At 45.2% G+C, this 20,476-nt stretch overlaps 1 protein-coding gene across 1 annotated transcript in view; it reads left to right on the top strand.

Annotated features, from left to right (window-relative positions):
* Positions 1–606: 606 nt before the first annotated feature.
* LOC139386919 (chloride channel protein 2-like) overlaps positions 607–20,476 on the top strand; it is a 40,326-nt gene continuing 20,456 nt past the window's right edge. Inside the window, exons 1-5 of the mRNA XM_071132805.1 lie at positions 607–760; positions 17,994–18,125; positions 19,310–19,438; positions 19,900–20,033; positions 20,371–20,451. Coding sequence (XP_070988906.1) covers positions 607–760; positions 17,994–18,125; positions 19,310–19,438; positions 19,900–20,033; positions 20,371–20,451 — 630 coding nt within the window. The remainder of the gene's footprint in view (positions 761–17,993; positions 18,126–19,309; positions 19,439–19,899; positions 20,034–20,370; positions 20,452–20,476) is intronic.

Below are 20,476 nucleotides of genomic sequence, written 5' to 3'. Positions count from 1 at the left end.
GAGAATATAGGCTACAAAATAACCAATATTCAAAAATGTCCTTTCCCCAGTCTTCTCAGCACAAACGGAGGAAGGAGGACACCATTTTTGACTATTGAGATACATCCTCTATTAGTCTCCTTCACTTTCTCTCTCTCTCACCTTTTTCTTGTCCCCCCCTTCTTCTCTCCATCTCTCTCCCGTGTTTAATCACAGGAGGTTGGTGGCACCTTAATTGGGGGCGAACAGGCTCGTGGTAAAGGCTGGAGCGGCATAAGTGGAATGGTATCAAAATACATCAGACAAATGGTTTCCATGTGTTTGATGCCATTCCATTGATTCCGTATGAGGGACACCTTTTAGCTAGTCCTTAAGACTATTGAAATGCAGCCACTATTTCTCCTTCCTTCCCCTTCCATCTCTCCCTCCCTAATTCTCTCTTGCCCTCCCCCTTCTCATCCCTCTGTCCTCCTCTCTCTCTCCCATGTGTGATTAATGTATTATATTAAGCAGAACTCAGAAGCTGGTTGTGTAAGCTGAGGGTCATAATGAATACTTAAAAATGATCTAATATTCTCTTTCTTTTCCCTTCCCTTCCTGCCCCTCTCCCTTCCCCCTCTCATGTAGATGTATGGGCGTTACACACAGGAGCTCGGTGTGTACGCCAAGGAGGAGGCGGCCCGCCTGCGTGATGGCGGGGGGCTGCGGAGGGTCACCAGTGTTCGCAGTCGGTCGGCAGAGCTGCTGGAGTATGAGAAAGACCCTTGCGCTAAGTGTCATGGTGAGTGACCGACTGACGGTAACATGACCACTCATATTTACTAAGATGTCTAATGAACTCAACATGACCACTCATATTTACTGACCTGTGTAATGACCACAGAAAGACTACAGTGCCAAGTATCAGAGTGAGCGAGTACTGTGCTCCTATGACTGCACCACAACCACTGAATTGACAGCATCATCCTATGCTACACTAACCACCTCACTGACCACAATCTCGGTTAACCCAGAACTAAAGTCTTGCGTAATTGGTCAGATGCTCTAAAAAGTTCTGGGTCCATATGTTTTAATTAAGAGAAGAGAGAGAACGGGGATCGGAACCAGAACGAAGAGCTCCACCCTCTCTCTTTGCAAGTTACGGGCATGTCTATGGGCCAAATGTCCCCTCCCCTTCTTAAATTCGAAAGATGATAACACCTGCGAACTCGTGATTTGTCCAAATAACCAGTGACGGAAAACCCAAGCACCGAAACTAATGTTGCTCGCGATCTCACGCATCTCGCTATATCATGACAGATCTGCTGTACCATATATGTTCACCCAGTCTTTCCACGAGAGATAACCCAGACCATAACCTGACCTGACCGCTCTGCCCTATTGAACACAGAACACATTTGAAGAGAGGTTCTGATGTTACTGGTGCATCCTATCAGCCTCTAAATGAGAGAGATGGGTAAAGTTGACGCTTATGACACAGCATGATGACCGATGAGCAATCCTGTGCCATGGCCTCGTGGGTGACGGCACTGCTCTTCTGCCAATGTAAAAAACAGCCCCCTCTGCTGGTAATGAATGGTCACTTAGTGTGTCTGTGATGACGAGGGCTGCTGCTGTGCATGTCAATAGCTCCTCTGTCACCTTCATCTTTACTGCGTCACGCCTTTCAACCTCCTGGCTTTTCTCTCCAGAGTAGTACGACATGATGGGGGACAGGAACAAGGAGAGGATGTGCGTGTGAGTGCATGCGTGACTGAGAGAGAGAGAGAGGTAGAAAGAGAAATAAAAATAAAGTAGCATCACTATCTTTGTGGGTGTGATTTAGAATGCATGTGACTGTGTAGGCTGAAGTTTATGGCTGTGTTCCAACTGCTTTCTATCCGTGTCTCCTACACACCATGCCCTTGTGGCTACTGAGCCGATTACGATTGGATAGGTGAAAGCATTATCGTAAATACTCTAGCTGACTGGGAAAGAGCTTACTGAAAAGATATGTAGCCAGAGTGGTTGGTTTAGGGACTTTTTCCTCTGTTAATAAGATAGCAATCAGATGTAGTTGCTGATCAAGTGTAGTACCTATTGTTGTGTTCAGTGACCAATTTATTTATTATCAGTCTATGAGAGAGAGAGAGAGAGAGAGAGAGAGAATATACAGTGACATTATATGTGTGTTTATATTTGTACTAGGAAGCCTGGTTTCCGTTCAGGCTAGAATGAATGGTGGCTGGCGCTTAGGAGAAAACGTATCAATAGAGTTAAAAGGGTACTGGCACTCAAACCTTGAAGAGGAATAACCCAATGAGGCCCGAGATGCAAAAGGCATAACAAAGGGTGAAAGACTCTTGAGTACCGGCGAGATCTTGCCACGTTCTGGTACAGGTTGCATAACTCGAGGAGAGCAGAGCCCAGCCATCCTCCCCACCGGAGGAGTAGGAGGATGTGTGTCTGCCTCTGTTCTACTCCACATCCAGAGCCACGGTTTGAGAGCCCTGCCTACACACTCCGTCAAAAAGGCTGAGCTGCTCATCGTGACGGTTAGCTCTAGAGAGCGAAAGCGGCTTAGCGAAGATGGAGAGAGCGCTAACATGCTACGCTAACACTTAATCCAGCGTGACTGACTCCTCGCGCTCGCCACCATTGGCCGTCTACTGTGTTCTATCTTGTACATGTAGTTCTACTGCCTTTTATTGTGACGGTCTGCGTGCATTAACTTCCATAGGCCGCGTGTTGAAATCATTCTTTTTTACAACCTGGGGTTGTGGGGGAAAGAGCCCAGATGACAGGTTGTGGTTTCCAAAGTGTTTCCGGTATTTATTTATCCTGTTTCAGGGGTTCTTCCAGAATTCCTTTGAGATGCGCCAGTGCCTCTGATGAAACGGGCTTTTCCCATGTCGGTCACTGGTTGCTTGTGATTGTTGTGGCCTATGCTTGCGCTGAGGGATTTTACACTCACATTTGTTTTGATTGCTTTGGCCCACGTGTCACTATATCATGTATTTTTGTACGATTCATATTACAAACAGAATAAGCAATTCATTACGTAGGGATAAAAATGTGCATCTGGCAGACGGTGTGCGTTTTGAATTGAGATGAAGACGTCTGTCACGCTGCTGTGGATATAAGGACGGGCCAAGTCGCACATGCAAGCACCGGGCAAAGGGCCACCCACTACGTGCCAAACTAGTGTGTGTTTGTGTGTGTGTGTGTATCTGTTAGCCAGAAAGTCTTCCTGAGATGACATAGGTACCACTAGCAGTGGTGCCACTAGTCAATGGGATATCGTGGAATAGTCTGTACAACAATACTTTCCAGTGAACCTTTTGGATCCCATATATTTTTATTAAATTCAGAAACAAATTGAATTACAAGGCCATATACATGATTAGGGGAGATAAAATGGGAGGGTTCAACGCAGGGATTAGACCCCGGTCTCCGTCGAGGGGAACACGTGTGTCGAGAGAGGAGAATGTTACCCCTTGATCCCGGACCTGCACACTAAACATTTTGTCTGAAAATTCAACCTGCACAAAGACAAATTCCCCCAACCAACCAACCGAGTAAGTTGAAATGGAATTTTATTCAAAATTCTGTCTTGTAGGGGACTCGCTTATCAAGATAACAATGAGAATATACAGTGAGCTCCAAAAGTATTGGAACAGTGACAAATGTGTTGTTGTACATTAGCAGATGTCACAAAGTGCTATTCAGAAACCCAGCCTAAAACCCCAAACAGCAACCACTGCAGATGTAGAAGCACGATAGCTAGAAAAAACTCCCCAGAAAGGCAGGAACCGATAAAGAAACCGAGAGAAGAACCAGGCTCTGAGTGGTGGCTAGTCCTCTTCTGGCTGTATCGGGTGGAGATTTATAAGAGTACATGACCAGATTGTTCTTCAAGATGTTCAAATGTTCATAGATGACCTGCTGGGTCAAATAATAATCACAGTGGTTATATAGGATGCAACAGGTCAGTACTTCAGGAGTAAACGTCAGTTGCCCATTCAGAGGTCGAGAGAGAGAGAGGTCGAGAGAGAGAGAGGTCGAGAGAGAGAGAGGTCGAGAGCGAGAGAGGTCGAGAGAGAGAGAGAGAGGTCGAGAGAGAGAGAGAGGGAGAGATTCTTGGGTGTAGTCATGGCCCTGGTCAGAGTGGTCAGCTCTGGAGTCGAAAACAGCAGGTCCGGGACAAGGTAGCATGTCCGGTGAACGGGTCAGGATTCCATAGCCGCAGGCAGAACAGTTGAAACTGGAGCAGCAGCACAACCAGGTGGACTGGGGACAGCCAGAAGTCTTCAGGCCAGGTAGTCCTGGGGCATGGTCCTAGGGCTCAGGTCCTCCAGGAGGAGAGAGAGAGAGAATTAGAGGGACCCTACTTAAAGGAACACAGGACACCAGTTCTTGAGTGTCTCCATTGATCTTCGTTCCTGGCAGTTCTGTGCAGAATCAGGACAACTGAGCTTTGGAGAAGTACGCAGATTTAAAAAGGTGTCCGTAATTTGCTTTCTAATATTGATCTATTCATCAAAGAAGTTTATGAATTCATCACTGCTGAAGTGAAAGCCATCCTCTCTTGGGGAATGCTGTTTTTTAGTTAGTTTTGAGACAGTATCAAAAATACATTTTGGATTGTTCTCATTCTCCTCAATTAGGTTTTAAAAATAGGATGATCAAGCAGCAATGAGGGTTCTTCAGTATTGCACGGTACTGTCTTTCCAAGCTAGTCAGAATACTTCCATTTTGGCTTGCTTCAGGGCTCGGGTATTTTCTGCATACTAGGGAGCTAATTAACAAAACTAGGTCCAGAGTATGACTGTGGCAGTGAGTAGGTCCGGAGACATGTTAGACAAAACCCACTGAATCGATGATGCCTCCGTAAGTCTTTTGGAGTGGGTCTGTGGACTTTTCCATGTGAATATTGAAGACACCAAACATTTGAATATTATCTGCCATGACTACAAGGTCCGATAGGAATTCAAGGAACTCAGTGATGAATGCTGTATATGGCCCAGGAGGACTGTAAAACAGTAGCTTTAAAAAGTGATTGAGTAGGCTACATAGATTTCATGACTAGAAGCTCAAAATATGAAAACACTGTCGGAAATGCTAGCAACACCTCTGCCTTTGCAGAGGAGATATGGTCACTAGTGTAACCAGGAGGAGATGCCTCCTTTAACACGGTAAATGTATCAGGCTTGAGCCATGTTTCAGTCAGACCAATCACATCATGACTATGATCAGTGATTAGTTCATCGACTATGACTGCCTTGGAAGTGAGGGATCTAACATTAAGTAACCCTATTTTGAGATGTGAGATATCACAATCTTTTTCAATAATGACAGGAATGTTTAGTTTTGCCTAAACTAGATTGAGGCATGGACACAGTCTCAATGGGGATAACTGAATTAAGTGATAATGCATGAGAATTCAGTGTTTGGAGGAGATATTCATTGAGGGCCAGCAAACCGTGCCAATATATCCTCCAAACATCGCTTTCGAGGGCATTATCAATTTTATATAACGAGTTACCAACATATTCAAATCAAGATTGACATATTTTCATTAAAAACTTTATTTTGATTCATTTCTGTCACGCCCTAACCTTAGTTACCTTTGTTTTATTTTTTATTTTGGTTAGGTCAGGGTGTGACGAGGGTGGTATGTGTGTTTTTGTCTTGTCTAGGGTTTTTTGTACATCTAGGTATATATAGGTCTATGGTGGCCTGAATTGGTTCCCAATCAGAGGCAGCTGTTTGTCGTTGTCTCTGATTGGGGATCCTATTTAGGTTACCATTTTCCATGTTGGTTTTGTGGGTTATATTCTATGTTTAGTTGCCTGTTCTGCACTAGCCATATAGCTTCACAGTTTGTTTTGTTGTATAGTTTTGTTCAGTGTTCTCTCTTTCATTAAAGAGTTATGTACGCTTACCACGCTGCGCCTTGGTCTCCTCCATACAACGACCGCGACAGAATAACCCACCAAACCAGGTCCAAGCAGCATGAAAAGAAGGAACAGCGCTTAATGGGAAAATGGACCTGGGAGGAGATATTAGATGGAGCAGGACCCTGGACACAGCAGGGGGAGTATCGCTGTCCTACGGAGGAGTTAGAAGCAGCGAAAGCGGAACGGCGATACTACGAGGAGAAATAAGGGAGAATAGAGGAACAGCGAAGATATGAAGGTACACGGCTAGCACGGAAGCCCGTGACGCAGCCCCAAGATTTTTGGGGTGGGGGGCACACGAGGAGATTGGCTGAGTCAGGTAGGAGACCTGAGCCAACTCCTTGTGCTTATCGTGGGGAGCATGTAACTAGTCAGGCACCGTGCTATGCAGAGATTGGCAAGGTGTCTCCAGTGCGCTATTCTAGCCCGGTTTGCTCTATTCCAGCTCCTCGCATTTGCCTGGCTAGAATGGGCATCCAGCCAGGACGTATTGAGCCAGCTCTATGTTCTGGATCTCCAATGCGTCTCCACGGTCCAGTACGCCCTGTTCCTCCTCCCCGCACTCGCCCTGAGGTGCGTGTCACCAGCCCGGAACCACCAGTGCCGGCACCAGGCCTCCAGTGCGTCTCGGGAGTCCAGAGCGTCCGGAGACAGTACCCAGTCCAGAGCGTCCGGCGACAGTACCCAGTCCGGAGCGTCCGGCGACAGTACCCAGTCCGGAGCGTCCGGCGACAGTACCCAGTCCGGAGCGTCCGGCGACAGTACCCAGTCCGGAGCGTCCGGCGACAGTACCCAGTCCGGAGCGTCCGGCGACAGTACCCAGTCCGGAGCGTCCGGCGACGGGCCACAGACCGGAGCGTCCGGCGACGGGCCACAGACCCGGAGCGTCCGGCGACGGGCCACAGACCCGGAGCGTCCGGCGACGGGCCACAGACCCGGAGCGTCCGGCGACGGGCCACAGACCCGGAGCGTCCGGCGACGGGCCACAGACCCGGAGCGTCCGGCGACGGGCCACAGACCCGGAGCGTCCGGCGACGGGCCACAGACCCGGAGCGTCCGGCGACGGGCCACAGACCCGGAGCGTCCGGCGACGGGCCACAGACCCGGAGCGTCCGGCGACGGGCCACAGACCCGGAGCCTCCGGCGACGGGCCACAGACCCGGAACCTCCGGCGACGGGCCACAGACCCGGAACCTCCGGCGACGGGCGGTTACAGTCATGTCAGGCTCTCTCGGTGCTCTTCTGTGCATGTGACGTGGTAAGGTTGGACCCAGGTGCAGAGAAGAGACCAGACGAGGAACCAGTGGTTAAGGATAAACATACCACTTTACTGAGAAACGGTAGTCGCAGGATCACAGTGCACTTGAAAAACAACAAACACTATGTCTCAAACTCACTCAGGACACAAACGCACCCAGTAAACAATTTAAGCTTATGCAAAGGACCACAGAAAACACACCTCTTTTAACAGGGGCACAATCACGAAATAATAAGACACACCTGAGTCCAGTAAAAGTCTCTTGGGTGGTCTCTGCCGCCCTCTGGTGCCAGGAGGAATCACGACAGCGCCGCCTGGACGAGGTACAGCTCTGAATCAATTGTTCTTTCATCTCCATGTCAATGTCTGCAAACTCAAAGTTATTTGCTAACATGCAAAGTCTGGTTTGGTAAGTATCTAGGCTCTCGCCTACTTCTTGATCCTGACTCACCGTCCCATTACAATACACAGAGTCATTGGACAAAGTCGTCTTATGTAAGGGGGAGGTTTGTTAAGAGCCCCGACGCTCAGTCTGAACATTAACACACATTTCTTGCAGTACAGTTTTGGAAGAACCCGATCTTTCATACCAGCGAGAAATTATTTTCAAATAACAAAAGGTTAAATTGATACACCTTTATAGGGTTAGTGTTCCCACACGACAATATCTCCATGTTACAGCGCGTGTTTACGGAAGACAGAATCAGACGGAAGACAGAATCGACTACCTGTGCTAATTAGCTATCTGTGTCTCCTAACACCTGTGTGTGTGTGAACGGAAGATGGATGCCTCAAATGTGCTGCTACTGCAAAATACTGTTGGCTGCAATTCTTTTAAAACCAGTTTTTTTTTTTTTTTTTTTAATTTTATTTGACCTTTATTTAACCAGGTAGACCAGTTGAGAACAGGTTCTCATTTACAACTGCGACCTGGCCAGTTAACATGAAGTCAATTTTGCACTTATGAAAATATTTTGATGTGATGGGTCCCATCATGTTGCTCAGTTGGTAGAGTATGGTGCTTGCAACATCAAGGTAGGGGGTTCAATTCCCACTGGGGACCAATACGAAAACGCATGAAAATGTATGCACTCACTATTGTAAGTCGCTCTGGATAAGAGTGTTTACTAAAATGTCAATGTGAAAGTAGGAAGATTTATGTTTCCAGAACCATACCGCAATTGAGAATTGATTCACTTTTATATGGAGTTTTTGGCTGTTTTGGCTTCTAGAGCCAAACAGAACATGTAAGGTCCTTGGACTATAAGGATTAACGTTAGGTTCCTTTAGTCCATTATTGGACTTCTTGCCCTGCTGCTGAGTGGCTTTACTTACTATATTGATACTGAACGTTCTTTTTCAGTTTTGTGTCTGCATACTTATCTGCCTCTACCGCGAACGTGTCGCAAATGTCATGCGCTCGTTCTCCTTTTTAAGTGCAACAGCAGTGCTTTCAGCCTAGCATCGCCGCTATGGTGTAAAGTTTGAATATCTGCACCCATTTATTCCAACGTGTCCCGACAGAACTAGGGTCACTTTCAGTTTTAAACTGTGCGATTGCTGGCGCCATTTCAATGTCCTTTTAGCTAGCTACCAGCTTGTTAGCTTGCAAGCGTTAGCGTGCTAGCCTAGCTTGCTAATCACGAGTGAAAATCCTTTACTTGCCCGAAAGTAAAATTCAGTTGAATGTTTGTTTTCTTGCTGTAATCCATCTAGTTTTTAATCCTCGTCGCCATGGTAATACTCCATATGCATGAATAATAAAGTAATGTCCAGACACAGTTCAGTTGATGGTCGTTTATCTAGAAGCGTTGCATGGTTGGTACACACATGTTCAGTGGTTGACTGACAACCATAACCTGTAGTACTATTGCTCTACCACGAGGTGTCCTATTGCACTAGTGTAGTCATGAACAATGTAATCAATGTTACTGCACTGTCGGACCTAGAGAATTACATGTATGTGTTTGTGTGCATACGTGTGTGTGTGTGTGCATGCTCGCCTGAGTGTGTCTGCACGCCCGTGCGCATGGGCAAGTGAGGTGCCAGTCAGCAGGTGCCCTGGCTGGCGGTTGTCAACGGGGCCTATCACGTTGCCATGAACACAGTTGTGCCCCTGCTTCCCCACTGTTCCCTTGGGGACCTCAATGTCCCCCTGTGACCTGCCCCATCACTCTCTGTCTGTCAGCTGTTCTCTCTCTCGCTCTCGCTCTCGCTCTCGCTCTTGCTCTCAATTCAATTCAAGGGGCTTTATTGGCATGGGAAACATATGTTTTCATTGCCAAGTGAAGTAGATAATAAACAAAAGTGAAGTAAACAATAATATATCTCTCTCCGCCTGCTGTTAACTGCGGTTCTGTCTCTCTCTTGATTTATCATGCCTCTCCCTCTTATCTCTTTCCTTTTCCCCCTCTTCCTCCATCTTTCTCTCTCACTTGTCCATCTCTCCCTCACCACGTCAATATTCCTCTCGCCATCTCTCACAAAGATAAGACCATGTTTGGATTTCAAATCAGTAGTACACATTTATTGAAGGATAAAGTCATATTTATGTCCTTGTGGCAGTGAAGGGGCATTGGCTAAGTACAGAAGATGTCCAGCGACTGTGTCTGTAGAGCACGTTGGGTGTCTAGAGGGACACAGTCCACGAACGCTCTAGATACGGAACCCGTACAATACCAGACTTTGCCAGTTCATAGAGAAAGGAGAATACTTTGAGTCCAATGGAGCCTCTTTTCACTGACCTAACTTTATCTATATATACACAGTGCCTTGCGAAAGTATTCGGCCCCCTTGAACTTTGCGACCTTTTGCCACATTTCAGGCTTCAAACATAGAGATAAAACTGTATTTTTTTGTGAAGAATCAACAACAAGTGGGACACAATCATGAAGTGGAAGGACATTTATTGGATATTTCAAACTTTTTTAACAAATCAAAAAATGAAAAATTGGGCGTGCAAAATTATTCAGCCCCTTTACTTTCAGTGCAGCAAACTCTCTCCAGAAGTTCAGTGAGGATCTCTGAATGATCCAATGTTGACCTAAATGACTAATGATGATAAATACAATCCACCTGTGTGTAATCAAGTCTCCGTATAAATGCACCTGCACTGTGATAGTCTCAGAGGTCCGTTTAAAAGCGCAGAGAGCATAATGAAGAACAAGGAACACACCAGGCAGGTCCGAGATACTGTTGTGAAGAAGTTTAAAGCCGGATTTGGATACAAAAAGATTTCCCAAGCTTTAAACGTCCCAAGGAGCACTGTGCAAGCGATAATATTGAAATGGAAGGAGTATCAGACCACTGCAAATCTCCCAAGACCTGGCCGTCCCTCTAAACTTTCAGCTCATACAAGGAGAAGACTGATCAGAGATGCAGCCAAGAGGCCCATGATCACTCTGGATGAACTGCAGAGATCTACAGCTGAGGTGGGAGACTCTGTCCATAGGACAACAATCAGTCGTATATTGCACAAATCTGGCCTTTATGGAAGAGTGGCAAGAAGAAAGCCATTTCTTAAAGATATCCATAAAAAGTGTCGTTTAAAGTTTGCCACATTCCACCTGGGAGACACACCAAACATGTGGAACAAGGTGCTCTGGTCAGATGAAACCAAAATTGAACTTTTTGGCAACAATGCAAAACGTTATGTTTGGCGTAAAAGCAACACAGCTCATCACACTGAACACACCATCCCCACTGTCAAACATGGTGGTGGTAGCATCATGGTTTGGGCCTGCTTTTCTTCAGCGGGGACAGGGAAGATGGTTAAAATTGATGGGAAGATGGATGGAGCCAAATACAGGACCATTCTGGAAGAAAACCTGATGGAGTCTGCAAAAGACCTGAGACTGGGACGGAGATTTGTCTTCCAACAAGACAATGATCCAAAACATAAAGCAAAATCTACAATGGAATGGTTCAAAAATAAACATATCCAGGTGTTAGAATGGCCAAGTCAAAGTCCAGACCTGAATCCAATCGAGAATCTGTGGAAAGAACTGAAAACTGCTGTTCACAAATGCTCTCCATCCAACCTCACTGAGCTTGAGCTGTTTTGCAAGGAGGAATGGGAAATGTCAGTCTCTCGATGTGCAAAACTGATAGAGACATACCTCAAGCGACTTACAGCTGTAATCGCAGCAAAAGGTGGCACTACAAAGTATTAACTTAAGGGGGCTGAATAATTTTGCACACCCAATTTTTCAGTTTTTGATTTGTTAAAAAAGTTTAAATATCCAATAAATGTCGTTCCACTTCATGATTGTGTCCCACTTGTTGTTGATTCTTCACAAAAAAATACAGTTTTATATCTTTATGTTTGAAGCCTGAAATGTGGCAAAAGGTCGCAAAGTTCAAGGGGGCCGAATACTTTCGCAAGGCACTGTATATTTTGCATACCTGCCCATAGCCTCTCAAAGGTTCTGTCCCAAATTGGACCCTATCCCCTAGTGCACTACTTTTGGGGCCCATAGGGCTCTGGTCAAAAGTAGTGCACTTTAAAGGGAATAGGGTGCCGTTTGGCACATGGCCTTTGAGAGGCTATGGGCTGATATGTCTGTGGAGTAAGACAAAGACAGACGTATAGAGCAATTGAAAGAAACTTGAATGAAATAGTTAGGTCAGCTAAAAGAGGCTTCATTGGTCTCAATGTATTCTCCTTTTCTGTAAACTGGCAAACGTCTGGAATTCTACTGGTTCAGTATTTAGAGAATGTAAAGACTGTCCCTCAAGACACTCTGTGTTCTGCTGACACAGTTTGCTGTGCTTTTTCGGTATTTAATGAATGTCCCTTCGTTACCACAGTGATACTAATATTACTTTACCTTACAAAAACATATACTATAGTGCAGTTTGTGTAATGCAGTTTGTATAGTGCAGTTTGATTAGTGCAGTTTAAGGCGATTTTTACAGTTAACAACTGTAGCTATTTCACATGCTGATATTGACTTTGGTATTACTGAGTTGTCATTGGCTAGAACTCGAATTGCTAGGGGGCTGGCCCACGTGGAGGAAAATGTAGGGGAAATGGCGCAGCAGAGCTTTCAAACTCGGGATTTCGTGGCTAATCGAGGTAAGACAGTAATTCTACTAATACATTATTCATGTATGAATTACACATGATGCATCCAGCCCAAAGAGGGATGTTTGAAAAAATACTTAATAATCGCCAAAGTTCCGGAGCATGCCTTTAAAGGAAAAATACACCCAAAACCACAAATTCCTATAATTAAAAGGTGTTAAGTAACACTATGTGAGAACAACACGTTTTGTTTTTCAAGTCAAGTTTTTATTATCACATACACAAGTACAGTGAAATGCCTTTCTTGCTTGCTCTTTCCCAACAATGCAGTAATAATCAATATCAGTAGTACTATATTTTTTGTTATAAAAAAATTTAAGTAGAACAAAAACACACAAGAAATGTTAATAAGAACACGCAAAAGTAAGCTACAGTTGAAGTTGGAAGTTTACATACTCCTTAGCCAACTACATTTAAACTCAGTTTTTCACAATTCCTGACATTTAATCCTAGTAAAAATTCCATGTCTTAGGTCAGTTAGGATCACCACTTTATTTTATGCATGGGAAATGTCAGAATAACAGTAGAGAGAATGATTTATTTCAGCTTTTATTTCTTTCCCACAATAAGTTGGGTGAATTTTGTCCCATTCCTCCTGACAGAGCTGGTGTAACTGAGTCAGGTTTGTAAGGCTTCCTTGCTCGCACACGCTTTTTCAGTTCTGCCCCCAAATTTTCTATAGGATTGAGGTCAGGGCTTTGTGATGGCCACTCCAACACCTTGATTTTGTTGTCCTTACGCCATTTTGCCATAACTTTGGAAGTATGCTTGGGGTCATTGTCCATTTGTAAGACCCATTTGCGACCAAGCTTTAACTTCCTGACTGATGTCTTGAGATGTTGCTCAAGATGCCATCTATTTTGTGAAGTGCACCAGTCCCTCCTGCAGCAAAGCACTCCCACAACGTGATGCTGCCACCCCCGTGCTTCGCAGGTGGGATGGTGTTCTCCGGCTTGCAAGCCGCCTCCTTTTTCCTCCAAACATAATGATGGTCATTATGGACAAACAGTTCTATTTTTGTTTCATCAGACCAGAGGACGTTTCTCCAAAAAGTACCATCTTTGTCCCCATATGCAGTTGCAAACCGTAGTCTGGCTTTTTTTGTGGTTTTGAAGCAGTGACTTCTTCCTTGCTGAGCGGCCTTTCAGGTGATGTCGATATACAACTCGTTTTACTGTGGATATAGATACTTTTGAACCTGTTTCCTCCAACATCTTCACAGGGTCCTTTGCTGTTGTTCTGGGATAGATTTGCACTTTTTGCACCAAAGTACCTCCATCTCTAGGAGACAGAACGCATCTCCTTCCTGAGCAGTATGATGGCTGCATCGTCCAATGGTGTTTATACTTGCGTACTATTGTTTGTACAGATGAACGTGGTACCTTCAGGCGTTTGGAAATTGCTTTCAAGGATGAACTTGTGAGGGTCTACAATTTTGTTTCTGAGGTCTTGGCTGATTTCTTTTGATTTTCCCATGATCCAGAGCAAAGAGGCACTGAGTTGGAAGGTAGTCCTTGAAATACATCCACAGGTACACCTCCAATGGACTCAAATGATGTCAATTAGCCTATCATAAGCTTATAAAGCCATGACATAATTTTCTGGAATTTTCCAAGCTGTTTAAAGGCGCAGTCAACTTAGTGTATGTAAACTTCTGACCCACTGGAATTGTGATACAGTGAAATAATCTGTCTGTAAACAATTGGGAAAATGACTTGTGTCATGCAAAACCTAAGTGTTTGTAAACTTCCGACTTCAACTGTACAGGGTCAGTGCCAATACCATATTGACAATACCATATTATTATTAATACCATACATGTGCATACTATGTGCAGGGATACTGGAGTGATAGGGTTAGATACAGTTTGTACAGTCAGGTCCATAAATATTTGGACATTGACCAAGTTATTATTATTTTAGCTGTCTACCACAGCATATTAGAGTTGAAATGAAATAATGAATATGAGCTGAAAGTGCAGACTTTCAGCTTTAGTTTGAGGGTATTGCCATCCAAATTGGGTGAACGGTGTAGAAATTACAGCACTTTTCCATGTGATGCCCCCCCTTTTTAAGGGACCAAAAGTAATTGGACAATTGGCTGGTCAACTGTTCCATGGCCAGGTGTGTGTTAATTCCCTCATTAGTTAATGTACAAGTAAGCAGATAAACGGTCTAGAGTTGATTTAAGTGTGGCATTTGCATTTGGAATCTGTTACTGTTAGCCATCATTAGGCTGAACAATCAAAACAAACCCATCAGAGCGATAGCAAAAACATTAGGTGTGGCCAAATCAACTATTTGGTACATTCTTAAAAAGAAGGAGCGCACTGGTGAGCTCCGAAGCACCAAAAGACCTGCAAGGCCACCGAAAACAACTGTGGTGGACGACAGAAGAATTCTTTCTTTCTGGTGAAGAAAAGCCCTTTTCACAACAGTTGGCCAGATCAGGAACACCCTCCAGGAGGCTGGCGTATCTGTGTCAAAGGTCAACAATCAAGAGAAGACTTCACCAGAGTAAATACAGAGGGTTTACCACAAGATATTAACCATTAGTAAGACTCAAAAACAGGAAGACCAGATTAGAGTTTGGCAACAAAAACATCTAAAAAAGCCTGTACAGTGAATTCTGAAGTGTTTAGGGCTATATTATTATCTGCTCAGATTCAGCCAAATACATCAAAACTCATTGGACGGCGCTTCACAGTGCAGATGGACAATGCACCGAAGCGTATTGAGAAAACAACCCAATACTTTTTTTAAGGCAAATAAGTAGAATGTTCTGCAATGGCCAAGTAAATCACCTTACCTGAATCCAATTGAGCTTGCATTTCACTTGCTGAAGGCAAAACTGAAGGCAAAAAACGTCCCAAGAACAAGCAGGAACTGAAGACAGCTGCAGTAAAGGCCTGGCAGAGCCTCACCAGGGAAGAAACCCAGCATCTGGTGATGTCTATGGGTTCCAGACTTCAGGCAGTCATTGAGTGGAAAGGATTTGCAACCAAGTATTAAAACTCACAATTTAATTTATGATTATGTTAGTTTGTCCAATTACTTTTGAGCCCTTAGAACTGGGGGGCTTTGTATAAAACTGGTTGTAATTCCTACACGGTTCATACAATCATTTTGACAAAACCCTTAAATTAAAGATGAAAGTCTACACTTAAAGCACATCTTGATTGTTCTGTTTCAAATCTATTGTGGTGGCGTACAGAGCCAAAATGATGCAAATTGTGTCACTGTTCAAGTACTTATGGACCTGACTGTATAGGGGTAATGTGACTAGACATCAGAATATATGATAAACAGAGAAGCAGCAGCTTGTGTGTGTGTGTGGTGTGTTTAGAGTCAACATGAATGTGTGTGGGTGTTATGTTAATGTGAACAAATTGTGTGTTTGTTTGAGTGTGTGTGTGTGTTGGTGTTTCAGTGTGAGTGAGTATGTAGTGTGCATAGAGTCGGAGGAAAAAAACAAATAAAACAGAAGGGTAAATGCACATAGTCTGTGTAGCCATTTTGTTAGCTATGTAGCAGTGTTATGGCTTGGGGATAGAAGCTGTTCCAAGCCAGTTGGTGTCAGAGTTGTTGGTACGGTACCAGTTGCCATGCGGAAGCAGAGAGAACATTCTATGGCTTGGGTGGCTGGAGTCTTAAGTCGACTGCAAAACCCACAATACAATAGCTAGCAAAGGTAGCAAACAATAATATCAAATACAATATCAGCATGTGAAGTAGCTATAGTAGTTAGCTGTAAAATCTCCTTAACAAACTGCACTATCAATTTAGGAGTTAACAAACTCACCATATTCAACCTGCAAACCTGGTCTTATAGACTAGACAACATTTATTTATTTTATTTCACCTTTATTTAACCAGGTAGGCCAGTTGAGAACAAGTTCTCATTTACAACTGCGATCTGGCCAAGATAAAGCCAAGCAGTGCGACAAAACAACAACACAGTAAATGTAAATCCAAGAAACTCAAATGGATATGATATGTTACGTTTGGTATGGTTACACTGGTTGGTCGTATTACAACGCGAATGTCTAGCAACCCAAAAGTTGCGAGTTTGAATCTTATCACTGACAACTTTAGCATTTTAGCTCACTACCAACTTTTCAACTACTTAGCATGTTAGCTAACAAATGAATACATAACATATCACACTAAATGGAGAATCTCAGATTTACGTACAGACTTATATGAATACGAATGCTTTGAGACCAGATTGAGCATTGTGATAATAATTCATAGAAAGATGACTTTTAGATCGTGAAAATGTCTATCGCACGTCAGATGTCCCCTCGCTCGAATAAGCCATTGATTGTCTTTTTGCGATAATCCCGACCTCGAGAAATGTGTCATTTAACAGAGGTTCACCTCATTTCTCCTATTTTTCTGATTCAGTCCGTGGTATTTAGCTTAGCGCTGATACGAACTTAAGACGTCGATCTGCAGGTGCTGGAAAGGGTTAGGCTTAGGGGAAAGGTAACATGCTTAGTTGCAAAGTAGCGAAAAAGTAGTAAGTAGTTGAAAAGGTGCTAAAATGTTACATTTGTCAGTGACCTTTGGGTTGCTAGACGTTCACGTTATATGCCAACCAGCCACCCACACAAGTTTTTGACTTAAGTAACCACCTGTCTTATGTAACCACACCAAACGTAACATATCATACTAATTTGAGTGTTTCGGATTTACGTTTACTATGTTAAATCCAGTCTATGATACCAGGCTGCAATGCTATGTCATACCGGCTGTATTTCTGCCTGTGTGAACGGCAAGAGTTCAGATACACATGAAAACATTAAATGACCCCAGGAATCGATAGAACATTGCTCAGAGATGCACAAATACGATATAACATTCAAAATGGGTGAATCTTTCCTTTAATTTGACCCTCCTCACAGCAGGAAAATAATCCAGGAAATGTGAATAATTATGTGGATTTTGATTCATCTACATTTTAGTAGGAATGAATCCCTTTTTCATGAGGGTTTTTTCCTTTTTTGAATTTGACCCCTTTTTCTCCCCAATTTCGTGGTATCCAATAGTTTTTAGTAGCTACTATCTTGTCTCATCACTACAACTCCCGTATGGGCTCGGGAGAGACGAAGGTTGAAAGTCATGCGTCCTCCGATACACAACCCAACCAAGCCGCACTGCTTCTTAACACAGCGCGCATCCAACACGGAAGCCAGCTGAGAAAACACCGTGCACCTGGCAACCTTGGTTAGCTCGCACTGCGCCCAGCCCGCCACAGGAGTCGCTGGTGCGCTATGAGACAAGGACATCCCTAACGGCCAAGCCCTCCCTAACCCGGACGATGCTAGGCCAATTGTGCGTCGCCCCACGGACCTCCCGGTCACGGCCGGTTACGACAGAGCCTGGGCGCGAACCCAGAGTCTCTGATGGTACAGCGCCCTTAACCACTGCACCACCCGGGAGGCCTAAGTCTCTCTCTTTCCACCCATCACTAAGTCCACTCATTCCCTTTCTCATTCATTCAGCTCAACATGTTGGAATGCATCTATCCATCCTTCCCACTGGCTTTTCACACTGTTCCTTCTGTACACATTTCTCTTTTCTTATATTTTTTGTGCTCTCTCTCTCTGCCTGTTACTGTGACTATTCCTCGCTTATCTTGTGCTTCATTTTCCTATGGTTTTCCCTCTCTCCTTTCTCTCCCACCCATCTCTCCCTTTCCTCCCTCTCTCCTCTCCCCCTCTGTTCAGTGTGTACGTCTCGCTGTCAGAAGTTCCTGATCTCGCGTGTGGGCGAGGACTGGATCTTTCTCATCCTACTGGGTCTGGTCATGGCCCTGGTCAGCTGGGTGATGGACTATGCTATCGCCTTTTGTCAGCAAGGTGAGAGAGAGGGATGAAGTGGGAGAGAGAGATGGAGGGAGAGAGAGAGAGAGAGAGAGAAAGAGATATTCTTGGGTGTAGTCATGGCCCTGTGTGGTCAGTGGTCAGCTAAGTGATGGACTAGGCCATAGCCTAGGCTCTAAGGGTATGGAAGGAGAGAGAGAACGGGACAGAGGGAGGGAGAAAGAGAGAACGGAACATAGGGAGGGAGAAAGAGAGAACGAAACAGAGGGAGGGAGAAAGAGAGAACGGAACAGAGGGAGGGAGAAAGAGAGAACGGAACAGAGGGAGGGAGAAAGAGAGAACGGAACAGAGGGAGGGAGAAAGAGAGAACGGAACAGAGGGAGGGAGAAAGAGAGAACGGAACAGAGGGAGGGAGAAAGAGAGAACGGAACAGAGGGAGGGAGAAAGAGAGAACGGAACAGAGGGAGGGAGAAAGAGAGAACGGAACAGAGGGAGGGAGAAAGAGAGAACGGAACAGAGGGAGGGAGAAAGAGAGAACGGAACAGAGGGAGGGAGAAAGAGAGAACGGAACAGAGGGAGGGAGAAAGAGAGAACGGAACAGAGGGAGGGAGAAAGAGAGAGAGAGAACGGAACAGAGGGAGGGCGAAAGAGAGAACGGAACAGAGGGAGGGAGAGAGAGAGAACGGAACAGAGGGAGGGCGAAAGAGAGAACGGGACAGAGGGAGGGAGAAAAAGAGAACGGGACAGAGGGAGGGAGAAAGAGAGAATGGAACAGAGGGAGGGAGAAAGTGAGAATGGGACAGAGAGAGAGAGAACGGAACAGAGGGAGGGAGAGAGAGAGACCGGAACAGAGGGAGGGAGAGAGAGAGACCGGGACAGAGGGAGGGAGACAGAGAGAACGGGACAGAGGGAGGGAGACATAGAGAATGGGACAGAGGGAGGGAGACATAGAGAACGGGACAGAGGGAGGGAGAAAGAGAGAACGGAACAGAGGGGGGGAGAAAGAGAGAACGGGACAGAGGGAGGGAGAAAGAGAGAACGGGACAGAGGGAGGGAGAGAGAGAGAACGGAATGGAGGGAGGGAGAGAGAGAGAACGGGACGGAGGGAGGGAGAAAGAGAGAAAGGTAGCTGGCGTGAGAGTGAGAGAGATATTCCGAGCCCCCCTAGTGTAAAAAAAGTTTATTTCATTGGTTTAATGTATCTCTGTGTGTCTGTGCAGCTCAGAAGTGGATGTACGGGGGACTGGACAGTAACATGCTCCTGCAGTACCTGGCATGGGTCACCTACCCAGTGGTGCTCATCACTTTCTCAGCAGGGTTCACACAGATACTGTCCCCGCAGGCTGTGGGTAAGAGACACACCCACGCTCAAGTGTGACACATACACACACACGCAATTACATGAATGGGCGCGCAGACACACACACACACACACACACACACACACACATGTACTCTCTCATTCAATTTCAGCTCACACCTAAATTCATTGCTAATCATGCACACTCATATATGTAAATACCTCATTTACATACAGAATGAAACACTGTGCATGATTGTTTAAAGGTCACAGATGTATGGAGTGGACTCCGTTCACAAGAGTAGTTGGCAAAGGTTATACAACTTCAGGACATCCTTGACTATATCCTTGAAACCGCTAGTACTGACAGCCTTGAATACATCATCTTGAAGTTGATGCATGAATATACCTTTTACTCCCCTTCCTTCTCTCTCCCTCCTCCCTCCCCCTCCTCCGGCCCTCTCCTCTCCCACCTCTGCTCTTCCTCCTTTCTCTCCTCTTCTTTCTCAGGTTCGGGTATCCCAGAGATGAAGACCATTCTGAGAGGTGTAGTGCTGAAGGAATATCTCACCTTTAAAACCTTTGTGGCCAAAGTTATTGGGCTGACCTGTGCTCTGGGCAGTGGCATGCCCCTGGGAAAGGAGGTGGGAAACCCCTAGTGGACTGTTACAGAATGAAAGGGATATGTTTGAAATTCCTGCGTTCGTGTTTATCAAGAATCTCAGAGTAGAAGTGCTGATCTAGGAACGGTTTTGCCTTTAGATCATAATGAATAAGGTTATGGACAGGGGGCGACCTGATCCTAGATCAGAAGTCCTACTCTGAGAGGCTTTATGAATACGAAATTGGTTTAGTTCTGCCTTTTTTTTCTCCCTGTCCCCCTCACTCATCCTATAAACCCCTACCCCTCCATCTCTCTCTCTCTCTCTCTCTCTCTCTCTCTCTCTCTCTCTCTCTCTCTCTCTCCGATCACTCTCTCAGGGCCCGTTCGTTCATGTGGCCAGTCTCTGTGCAGCCCTCCTGAGCAAGTTCTTGGCTGCCTTGTTTGGTGGACTCTACAAGGTGAGAGACCCCCCCCTCACACACA

Source organism: Oncorhynchus clarkii, chromosome 28, assembly GCF_045791955.1.
Source record: "Oncorhynchus clarkii lewisi isolate Uvic-CL-2024 chromosome 28, UVic_Ocla_1.0, whole genome shotgun sequence".
NCBI lineage: Eukaryota > Metazoa > Chordata > Actinopteri > Salmoniformes > Salmonidae > Oncorhynchus > Oncorhynchus clarkii.
The sequence above is the reverse complement of the archived record's forward strand: the minus strand, read 5'-3'. Positions and strand labels throughout refer to the sequence as shown.